The sequence below is a fragment of the Manacus candei genome, unplaced genomic scaffold, assembly GCF_025592945.1.
Source record: "Manacus candei isolate 608988 ecotype Guabito, Panama unplaced genomic scaffold, ASM2559294v1 h1tg000096l, whole genome shotgun sequence".
NCBI lineage: Eukaryota > Metazoa > Chordata > Aves > Passeriformes > Pipridae > Manacus > Manacus candei.
Window position 1 is genome coordinate 1,024,978 of NW_026138144.1, and position 11,722 is coordinate 1,036,699.

An 11,722-nucleotide genomic window follows, 5' to 3' on the forward strand; every position below is an offset into this window, starting at 1 on the left:
GGACCAATTAAATTTGCTTTATTCAATGCAAAGCTACGCTCCATTTCCCCCTCGAAAAAAACCTCCAGTTCAAAAAAAAAAAAACCAAACAAAACCAAAAAACCCAACCCAGACATTTCTTTTCAGTTCTGCCTCGCCGTGGTGTCATTTTTCCTTTGCTTTAGGTGAACTTGCCGTGGCAGGAAACGTTTCTTTGCTGAGAAGGAATCGCCTGCACTCCCCTCTCTCTCCTGAGCAGACACACGGGATTGAGGATAAGAATTTGTTGTGGTAACAAGCTTAAGGGAGTGGACCAGACAGGGATATTGGCAGTTGGGTGGCAGCTCCTTGGGCTGATCCCAGGCTTGAGAGCTCCGAGCAGCAAAGCAGCCCCACGAGTGCTCCGAGCTCGCTCCGCTCGGGAAGCTCCAGTGCTTCCCGCTGAGCTGCTCTGGAAAAGCCTCGGTATTCATGAGGAAGAGGCTTTCCCATCTGCTCAGATTCCCCCTCCCTTCCCCAGGGAAGCCATCCTGCAGCTGCAGGGGGATGCTTTGCCCCTGGGTGGATGAAAGGACCTCCCCGGTGGGTTTTGTGGCAGCCACGCACAGAGCCCGGGAGCTGAAACCATCAGCGAGGGAAATCCAGGGAATGTGTGGGCTGGGAGCCCTTGGGACAGCACCCATCCACCCCAGACAAGGGCTGCTGATCCTCCTTTTCAGGCCTGAGCTGGGAATTTCTTGGTTCCAGCTGCCTGGGGGTGCAGCAGATCCTACTTTCCGAGTGCCCCACGCTGGCCTCGAGTCCAGCCTGATATTCCTGCTTCACTGCTCCTGTGGGATGCAGCTTTCTGAGGGAGTCCAGCTGGGTGTGGGTGCCCTGGCCAGGATCAGGGGCTCCTCAAGGGGTATTTTGATGGATACCTAAACTATCAGGACCATCACACCTGTGCAGGCAGTCCAAGGGGACTCAGAGGGGGCTTGGAGAAGGTGGGTAAATCCGTGGTGATAAGAGGGCAGGCCAGGGGAGCTCTGTGGGGCTCAGCTGCTCCACTTCCTGGGATGAGGGTTTGCTTGCACTGCCCTGCACTGGTGAGCATCACCCCAGTCTGCCCCCACCCCACTGCTGTGGCAGAGACCTTCCCAGCTCAGTGCATGTGTCTCAGGGAGCGCTGGTACCCTGGTGGCATCACTGGCAGGCCACACATCCTCCTCAAAACCTGGGACAGCAAGTAAGGAAGGGACCGGTGGCTTGGGGGAGGAGGAGAGCCCACGCTGGGCTGTTTTTCAGAGGGGGGATGCTGCACACAGGCACAAGGCACTGCCCCTGTGTGCATCCAACAGATCCCCCGCCGAGCCCTGCGCCGGGGGAGCCCTGGGCTCGTGTTCTCAGCATGTGCCATTTCCCAAGGGCTGTGCAGGCACTCACAAATTAAGTCTCACGGCCTCGCTGCAATTCTCATTAGCATCATCCCAACAGCTCTCCATGTTAAACAGCCTCCAAACAAAGTTCCCAGCTCTGTAAACATCCCTCGGTGGGAATCGCTGCCTCCACCAGGCTGGGCTTAAACGGACCCCAAGGAGCGGGGCTGGCGCTGAGCTCCGCTTACCACGCAGACAGAAGACAATTAGTTTATCTCTGCCTCTTGTTCTAAGCCCCCTCCTGCGGCTGGAAGCGTCTCTCCTGTGTGCCAGCCCCATCCCAAATTAATGAGTCGCTCGGGGATGGCAGGGCGGGGGGGGTGGAGCCGACGGATGTCGCGCAGATTTGAAAGTTGTCCCCTGTGCCAGAGCGATGGGCACCGAGGGGCACTCAATCCTGCCTGGAATCACGCTGAGAAATCCCCGCTGAGCAAAGCCCAGTCCTTGCAGAAAGCAGCTCTCACTGCTTGGGGCTGGGGGTGATTTTTGCAGGGCACATCCATCAGCAAACCACGGCAGAAATTCTCCCTCCCCTCTCCCCCCTCTCCCCTGGGCTCGGGAGGTTCCAGCAGCGGGGGGAAAAGGCCACGAGGATTCTCTGGGACCTGCCTGCTGCCCTGGGTCAGCATTTATCCCAGCCTAACACAGCCAAGCACAGCACTTCAAGCAGCAGAGTGATGAAACCTTTCAGGGAGCAAAGCACATGAGTGATGACCGGGTTTCCTGAGCAGACACCCGGGCACTGCCATTCTCTCCCCAGGCTTTCTGCCTCCACCTCTTGGGATTTGGGATGCTCCTTGCAGGGCTCTGTGGTGGCCTGGGCTTGGCCAGGCATTGAATCAGCTGTGCTTTGTTAGGAAGGAGTCTGTAATGCTGCTGTTAACGGGAGCTGGGTGGTGGGCACCCATCCACCAGGGCTGGGTGCCCGTGGCCATCCCTCACCCAGGTGGCCCTGGGCTTCATTCAGTCATGGGAAAACAAAGCCTGCAGCATCCCTGAGCTGGGGAGGACTTTCTCCTTGTCCCTGTGAGCTCCTCTCTCTCTCTCACACCTCTCCTCCCCGAAACCTGCCACTGAACCAGACCTGTCACTGCTGAGGTGACATCCAAGTCACGTCCCGAATACAGGCTAAAAGCCACTTTTGGCACAAGCCCTGACCTGATTGGATGCAAACCCATGGACAATGCTGAGGAGGAGTGAGCTGCTCATGACCCTGCTGCTGCCACCCAGCTTGGCTGAGCCAGCCCTGGCCATGGCCACAACCCCAGCCAGCTCCTCGTGGCTGGTGACCTCCCAAAGTGCTCAGTGGCACATGTCTAGGAGGGCTGGGGATGGAGGGTGGCACTTGGTGGCCACACTGTGCTGGTGACACGATCTCCACAGAAGGTCACAACCTCCAGCCACCACCCCTGGGCAGGGGGATGGCAGAGAAGGGTGGACATAGGGGACAAAGGTGTCCCTGGGCATGGCAGAGAATGGGCACTGAGGGAGCAGGGGCTGGACAGATGTCTCTTTACCCACTTCCCCCCAAAGCCCAGCCCAACAGACACTTATTTCCCCTGTTTTTAGCTCTCCTGAGCTCTGCATCTCCCACCTGCCTCAAGTGTCACTCCGAGAGGAGCGACACGGGGCTGTGACAGCCTCAGCACATCCCACCTCCCCAAAAAGGGTCCAGGCAGCTGCACATCTGCCCAGAGACGCCCCAGAGACACCCCTGGGGGGGCTGGGGGGGCTGGGGACGGGGGGCACTCACCACTGTGGTTGGTGGCAGGCGCCAGGCTCTCGCAGTACTGCTCCTGGATGGAGGCTGCAGCCCGGCTGGCCCAGAGGAGACACGCCTGCATGGGGAGAGAGCAGACCCCAGGCAGGGTTAGATGGGCAATGTGCTGCTTCCCCAGCCCCACATCCCTCCTCGGGTGGGATCTGAGCCTGGCTTGCTGGGTGCCACCCCCACAGTGCTCACAAATCCACGTGCAGGATGGATTCCCAGGGCTCCTCCAGCTCTCTGCCCTACACACCCCTCCTCAGCAAACCCTCCTGCACAGCCCCTGCTGAGTGGTGGTGGAGAGCTTGTGCTCTTTAGCATTTTAATCAACACTGTTGGGTTTTGCATCTCTGAATCCCGGGAGCAGGCAGGGGGAACACGCCGAGCCCGACGCCGCGCTCGGATTTGCAATCCCTCATTGAAATCCCAGCCTTGTAAGCTGTCAGTGGGAAGATGTTCATACATGTCCTTAAGGAGATCAGATCCACAGACAACCAGGGCTGGTAAAGGCTTTTTTTTTTTTTCCCCAGGAGAACTGTCAGCAGACACCAAAATCCCATTGTGTCGGGAAGCACGGATCAGGATCTATCCCTGCTGCTCTGCTAGGAGTGAAAACCATCAACTCTGTGCACAGGGAGCTATTTTGGAAAAAACAACTATTGAATTATCGTGCCTTTGCAGGAGTTTGGGGAAATTAAAGCAAGAAAGGGAATTGCAGGGATGCAGGGATTGCGAGGGTGGCACAGGGATGGTGCTGTGAGTCCCAGATGGGGGAGGGAGGGGACCTGGTGTTTGGAAGAACAGAGATTTCTACCTGACCAGCTGCCCACTTTCTCCTCTGGCTCAGAGACAGGTTTGTCCCCTCTGCTCAGGGGATGGGGCTGATGGATGAGGCTGAACTCCACTTCTCTCACCTTCCCTGTGAGGACTGACCAAACCCCCTGGAGAAAACCCACTGACTGAGAGGCAGAGCTGTGCCCCTAAATACACCACACACAGATCCCTTGGGAAAAGCCCTGAGCCTGGAGGCAGGAAGGGCTGCACCTCCTCTGCTTGCAGGTGAGCTCCCCTCTCCTTGGGGTGGGGGGTTGGATGTCATCCCACATGGAACCAATGTCATGAACAACAACCTTCACCTTCCCCACCAGCCAGTGCCTGATCCCCCTTCCCAAGTGCCATTTAACTCCCAAACTGCTCTGAGCAGGGAGAAGACATTCCTCCTCTTGCCCTTCAGCCTTAGGAACACTGTCTGCTCTGGCTGGCACACCCAGCCTTCCCCGGGCCTTAGGAAGCATTAGCAGGATTTATTCAGACATGCAGACAAGCTCAGCACCCACTTGCTCTTTTCCAAACAATTGTTTAACTGCCTTGGGAAGCTGGTTTTGACAGCAAGAGAGCTGTCAGGTAGAACTGGAGCTGAGAATAGCTCCCTTGTTGTGACTGCTCCAAATGGCACAGGGGATCCAGGAGTTGAACCCCACCCTGGGAGCTGCATGGAGCTCCTGGGGGGCTGATCCTGCAGGAGCCCAGCACCTCCTGTGTCTCCTTTCTGAAAGCTGAGACCACCCAAACCCCAGAAGTGGAGTAAACAAGGTGTAGGGGGTCTGCACCCCTCTGTTCCCCCCTGCCTGGATGCCCACAGCTCCTGCCTGACTGACCTGGTGGCTCTTTGCACGGGTGGCTGGGACAAAAGGGTTCATCCCCAAAGGGGCTGGGATGCTCTGCCTACCTGAGCAGGCTCTCAAGTGTTAATTGGATGGGTTTCTCCTAATCACAGCCTGCTCCAGCCTGGCAGTGCCCAGTTCTCCTTCCAGACCCAGGGAGAGGTCTTGGCACGGAGCAGCACACGGAGCAGCACATGGCCCGAGCTGCAGCTCGAGCGGGGTGTGGATGGAGCGTAGTCCTGGCTCCTTGCAGCCTTTGCAAACGAGCTCAAACAGCTACAGAAGGCAGAAAGAAAGGGGAAAAAAACCTTCCCCCAAACCAGAACAAATGCTGAGAGCTTTTTCTGCCAGGCTCTGAGTCTCGTCTCGCTGCAGGGTGGCCACAGCCCTGGACAGAGGTTTTGTCCCACTCGTGCCAGCCCGTGGAGGGTGATGAGCTGGGGGAAGTGGCAGCTGCAGGGGGATCTGCCCCAGCCAAACCCCCCCTGAGCTGGCACCAGATAGGCAGGGGCTCGTCTGTTCTGCTCTTTTTGGGTCCCTGCAACCCCTCCCCAGGCTTTGCAGCGAGAGCAGGTCAAAGCTCTGTCCTTGAGGAGCTGCTCCTGCCAGGCCATCGCTGCCGTAAGATGCCACCTGGCTCCCAGCAGGGCCCAGCCTGGCGGGGCTGAGCCAACCTCACCTCACCAGCCCTGGCATGGCAGGGGTCCTGCTCGGGTCCTGCTGTCCCTCTGCCCCCCAGCCCCCCCAAACCCTGCTCTGCAGTGGGGAGAGCTCCCCCACCCCTCCCAGGCTGCCAAAATCCCGGGGAGCTCCAGCTGAGCGCTCAGCTGCCCGGGAAGGAAGGCAATCTGCTCCTCCAGGAGCTTTGCACAGAGGTCCCAGCCAGCCCTGGGAGCTGCTCCCAGGGGTTTGGGGGTTCTGCTGGGACCTGCACTGGCCCCATGAGGGCCCACACTGGCAGCAGCTTCTCCTCCATCAGGAGCCACCAATGTCTCTCCTGTTGGTGCCTCAGCACCCACCCAGCTCCCTTCCAGGCTCTGCTGACGTCCCCCTTTCACACACAGCAGATGCTGAGGGTGCTGGTTTAACCTCAAACCTCCTGCCTTTTAGCCCCACATTTTGTGCAGCAGGCAGCCAGTCCTCCCTGCACGGCTCAGACACCAAAATCTGACACTGCTGCCGTGTTTGCTGCCTCCCACCCACAGCAAACACCCACTGTGGTCCATGTCCCACCACCCACCACGCCCTGGCTGGCCCAGAAGGGACACTGAGGCACTGAGGAACATCTGCCTCGGGTCTCTCAGCCTGTGGGGCAGGTCACTTGGATCTGGATGCACCAGCCACGTCCTGGGGCAAACAGGGCTCCACAAAACCACTGTATATCTTGAGTTGTTCCCTGTGCCTGTGAGGGGCACGAGGGTGGCAGGTCCCCTGGGCCAGGAGATGCAGCTCAGTGAGCTGAGACAGGGTCAGCACTGGGGGGGTTGAGCAGCACAGCACACACACACACATGGTCTCTGTGGCCTGCCACTGACCTAGCAGCAACCTTCAATTAATAACAATTAGGAATTAATAGCCCCCTGCAGAGCTTTCCCTCTCCAGAGCAATCCACGGATATTAATTAATACATCCACATCCATTAATTAATACATCCATATCCGAGTCTGGTGTCACCCCCTGGCACTGTGGTACCCAGAGCCAGGCCTGTCCCTCCCCCCCCATGTCCTGCTGCCTCAGACAAGATGGGATGTGCGTGGCAGGGAGGGCTGGCAGCTCTGAGCAGGAGAGGGATGGCTCTGAGCCTAATTAGCAATCCAGGATGGGGCTGGGGCTTCCCACTGCTGGTGCTGGGATGGGAGAGCCCAGGGATCCCTGGGATGGAGCAGCACGAGCTTGGCACGGAGCTGGGGTGGCCACTGGGACTGAGGGGGTGCAAACCAGCCACCCTGGAGCTGTTCTTGCTGTAGGGACTGTTGTCACCCATCAGTCCTGCTCCCCTGGGCCCCTGCCCTCGGCAACACTCGGGGTGGAATGGGAAAGACTTCCCGGGACACTCCAGGAAAGGGCTGAGCAGCCACTGCCCTGGGCCTTTGTGAGGGCCCTGGGCTGGGCTGGAGCCTGCTCTGGGCTCTGAGACACACTTTGGGTGTTAAACACAGGGAGTGCTAGAAGAGCTGGATGCCAGCCTGGGGTGGCAGAGCAGCACCAGTGGAGAGGGAAGGGAGGGGGCAGAGCAGGTCCTGCCAACGCCACAGCCATGGCTGGAGGTGGCTTTGAGCAGCCTCACTGAAGGGGCTGCCCCTCCAACGTGCTTGGAGGTGTTCAGGGTGTCTCCAGCCCTGCCTGTCCCCTGCCTTCACTCTGCAAAGGGTCCCTTTGCCTTTGTCTCCTCTGACTTCCAGGCACCCTCAGAGAGCTTCTTCCCTGCTCCACCTTGAGGCCTTTCCCTGGGGTAAGACCCATCCTCAGTCCAAGCCACGAGTGAGACCCCCAGGGAGCATCTGGCCCATGAAAGACCCCCTTTCCAGCCCTGTCCCAGAGCTGGCAGTGACCTGCTTTGCCCCCCACCACGAGCTCAGGGTTCCTCTGATCCTCCTGCCCAAAGCCCCATCCCAAACCCTGCCAGCATCGAGGCAAAGCTCAGGCAGGGAATGAGGCTCAAAGCAAGAGCCACGGGGAGATTTTCCATGGCTGATGATACTCAGGGGAAGAGCAGCAGTGAGAATGCCTCCATCTGGCACTAAAACCCCTGAGTTTATTAATTTATCCACATTAGAGGGCCTGTCCCCATGGTGTGTAGACAAGAGGCTTTGGTGAGAGTATTTATTCTGCTTGGGAGTCTTTCTCTGAGTGTGCTGGATGCAGATCCTAACAAAAGAATATCAATCAGGGCTAAATGAATGCCCTGTAAAACCTGATTTATGAGCAATTAAAGGTTTTCCTGGATTAAGCTCTGGTCTCCCTCTCTTGCCATAAATAATTCTGACTTCATTTATCTGTCAAGAGAGACATGGAGATTTTGGGGGACAGGTGGAAAAATGACTAATGGCATTTGGCTATTGGAAGCTAATGGCACAAACACGCTGGGGAAGGGGACACAGTCCAGGGGGCTCCTGTGGGATCTGGATTTTCCAGGGTGGAGGCTGCTATGGAAGAGTTGGAGTGGTGGACACAAGCATGAGGAAGGGCTGCTTTTCTAAGGTGGTTATGTTAAACTCTTCTGCAGACTGTACATGTGGGACTCCTGTGCGTTCACAGTGTTTTTGGTTTGGGATTGGAGGCTTTTTTTCCCCAGCTGCATCCCAAAACCCACCTCCCCCCTTCACCCATCACCCTTTTAGGGTCGTACCCCGGGGGGGGGAACATCCACAATTTCATTCACCCCTCATTTTCTTCCCGTTTATTTGCATTCACAGCTCGGGAAAACTTGGCCACACCAAAGCTGCATCTGCCATTGCCTTTCCAGGGTGGATAGTGCAGGATTTCAGGAAGATTTCGGGGGGGAAGAGGGGCTGGGATCTGCAAAACTCCAACCCCCTTTGCCCTCTGCCATCAGAGTGGAGGTGACTGCTGCTGGGTGGGTGCCTGTGGATGAAGCAGGACACCCTGCAGAGAAGGAGGGTCTCTCCATCAGCTCAGAACACAGTCAGGGAGAAGGAAAAACAACAGATGGGCCCCTGGGTATGTGATTACATCTTCAGCAAGAGCCACCCGCTCGTGAGTGACAGCTCCCAGCGTTGGCCAGCAGCTCCTGGGCCCTGCTTGGAGAGGGAACCCCAGGATTTGGGGGTTGATCTGTGCTTTCTTTGGGTTCAAAAACCCTTCTCCCAGATAAAACCACGGGCTCAGCCTCTCTCAGTGCTGCAGACTCGGATCTCAGCTCGAGCCTGTCGCTCCCAACAAACTTCTGAGCCAGCCCTGAGCAGGGTTCTGGGGGAGCAGAGCTGGATTTCAGGGCAGGGTTGGGCTGGTGGTGCAGGATATTCTCATCCTATTCCTATATATTCCTGCTCTGGTGACAGAGCAGCTATTCTGGGAACAGGCTGTGCCTTTTCCATTCACTTCTTCACTGGAGATGCGAAACCACAGGGATGATTTCATCCCCACTGAATCAACTCCAGCCTGGAAGGAGAGCAGGACTGGGAGAGATCCCCAGGGCCAGCACGTCCTGCCACTGCAGCTCCACGTCTTATGCAAGGATTGGAGCAGGGAAGGGATCAGGGCTGGTTTTTGGGCTTCTTGCTGCTGGAGGTGATAAAGGGAGAGGGGAAAACCACCCCACCCCCAGCAGCAAACTCTGCTTTTGCATGAAATGCTTCCGCAGTTTTTTTCAGCCCCAGAAATGTCATCGGCTCCTGGCAGAGCTGCAGGTGAACTGGTTTATTTTAATCACTTTCTGAGTTTGTTTAAATGACTTGCAGGGTGCCAGGGAGCGTTTTGCAGCACGTTTGGCTGCCTGTCTCCTGCTCTGACTGTCTGATTCCCCCTCCAAGGGATGCCCACCCAGCAAGGCAAGGTGGGCAATTCGATGCTAAACTGGAGCTGCTGGGCAGGTGAACGGGGAACACCCAAACTGTGCCAGGCAGGATTCAAAATCTGCCCAGGCAGGGGAGGTTTGTCCCTGCTGAGCTCTGCTGAGCTGGAATGCTGCAGGTCTCTGCACTCCCAGGCTGGAGGCTGCTGCAGGTACACCTGCCTGCAGGGCTGTGCTCACTGAAGGCTGGAGTTCTGAGCTCCTTTAGCCCCACTGTCCCCAGGAGAGGGCTGGGATTGTTCTGGAATAGGGTCTGAATTTTGACGCCATGCATTTATGGGAAAAAATAGACAGCTGGTCTTGCAAAGGGGGGTTTTGGAGATTGGGTGTTTCTTTTTGGAGCCAGCTGGGAGAGGCTTCTCTTTGCTTGGGCTGGTTTTTGGGACCCCCTCCCGGTCCCAGCCCCAGCACAGGGATGGTTTTGTCTCAAACTCAGGAAGATTTTCGAGGATTTGCTGCTCCATCTTCCCAAGGAGCCCGTCCTTGGGGAATACCTCGGGATGCCCAGGGAATCCCCCGAGCCTGAGGAGGTTTGGCAGAGGTTGGGAGCTGTGTCTCAGCACCTTTGGGAGATTTTAGGAGCCTTTTTTGCTCACCCAGAGGCTCTCCCCAGGAGACCCTGCCCCTGTTGCAGGTCTGTGCTGTCCCCACAGACCGGCCAGGAAGGACCAGGGGGGGCAGAGATTCTGCCCTGTCTCACCTTCATTTCTTGCATCAGAGCCAAACCAAACCTGAGCAAAGCCAAACCAACCAACCCAGGGAATATAAGCACAAAAGAGCTCCCATAAATCAGGCTTAGGGGGTTGCAGTGACAGGAGGGAGCAGCTGCCTGGAAGAGGAGCTTTTAAAAGCAACACCAACTTGGCAGGGATGTCTCCTGGTGCTCATCAGCTCCTCTCATCACTCGGGTGAGAACTTTCCTGTCCCAGAGGGGCAGTTAATGCTCCCTCTGCTCCTGCTGCCAGGGATGCCCAGCGGGCTGCACAGCCCGAGGGGTGGGAGCCACGGAGGGCTGACCCTCTGCTTTTCCTGCCCTTCTAACTCTGCAGCCACAGCTGGGCCACTCAGACATCACTCTGCAGCCAGCCAGGCAGGTTTTCTCTTTTAACCCCCTTTAACACAGAGGTTTAGTCAAAAACCTGATCGTTTTTGCTGCCTCCGTAGGTTCGTTCAAATAATATTCAAGATTTCACCGGAAACCTCTTCACCTCCTTTGCCCAGGCTTTGGGATTTAAACGTGCTTTGGGCTGGCAGCGTTTCCTTTCCTGATGAGCCCTGGAGGAGGAGGAATATCGCTCCTGACAAAGCATTTGCATGTTGTGCAGAGCTGCAGAATTAGCAGTGGCTGCACTCGCACGGCGAGCAAACGGGAGAGGAAAAGTCTTGTGCTCTGCGGCTGGCGGGGGGGGAAGAGGAGAGGTTTCCTCAGAAAATCGGTTACGGGGGGCACAATTAGACCCCGCCTTTGTGTTGTGCCCATCCATCACCCCCTCCCAGGCAGCTGCTTTCCCTGGGAGGTGCGAGGCGGGAGCGCTGGGCTGCGCTCGGGAGGACCTGCCTGCAGTTCTTCTCCCCCTTAAACGAAATCCTTTCGGTGACTTCAGCCCCCTCCCCGCCAGTTTTGGGCATTGGCGAGCTCTTGCCGAGCCCCCCAGAGCCTCGACCGGAGGAATTCTCCCGAGGGGGGCCCTTGGTGTGGTGGTTTCTCCTCTTACTTTTCCCTTCCTTCCAAAGGGATGGAGAAGTCCCTGCGGGGAAGGCGAGCGGAGGGTGATGGGGAGGGGGCAGAAGGGCCCTTTCTGGGAGAAGAGAACTTAAAAGCGCCTTACCTGCAGGAGGAGGAGGAGGGCAGGACGTGGGCCGGGCACCATCCTTAGCTGCCCCTGTGCCCAGCTCCGCGGGGCATGGCTGGCACCGGCCCCGCTCCCGCCGGGCTCCTTCTGCCGTCGGGGGAAAAATCCTCCGGGCTTCGGGCGCAGGAGCGAGGAGGGTCCCTGCGGAAGCTGCGGGTCCCTTTTGAGTCCCCTCCGCTCAGCGCCCCAGCTCCTGCCTTTTATCACCTCCCCGGAGCCGCTGCTCCCGCTGCCCACCTTGCAGCTCGCCCGCCGATGGGCTGCATCCCTCCTCGCCAGCCTCCCACTCCCCCCTCTCTCCCTCCTCCTCTTCCTCCTCCCCTTTTCCTTCCTCCACCTCCCTGGTGCCTTCCAAGTCTGTTTGAATTTTTTTCTTTTTTTTTTTTTTCCCTTTCTCCTTCCCTCCCTCAGCATCCTTAGCAGCAGAAACTTCCCTCCTGCCCGGGATCCCCCCCCGGCTCCCCCTGGAACGGGGTGTCCCCTCTCTGCCCCCCGCACTCCCCTCGTGC

The 11,722-nt window shown here is 57.7% G+C and overlaps 1 protein-coding gene across 1 annotated transcript in view; it reads right to left on the reverse strand.

The window, feature by feature from the left end:
- Positions 1–11,499, reverse strand: part of LOC127461173 (corticotropin-releasing factor receptor 1) — a 31,081-nt gene extending 19,582 nt beyond the window's left edge. Inside the window, exons 1-2 of the mRNA XM_051768674.1 lie at positions 11,190–11,499; positions 3,151–3,235 (exon numbers count right to left, since the gene is read on the reverse strand). Of these exons, the coding sequence (XP_051624634.1) occupies positions 3,151–3,235; positions 11,190–11,231 (127 nt within the window). The 5' untranslated portion in view covers positions 11,232–11,499. The remainder of the gene's footprint in view (positions 1–3,150; positions 3,236–11,189) is intronic.
- Between the last annotated feature and the right edge of the window lie 223 nt (positions 11,500–11,722).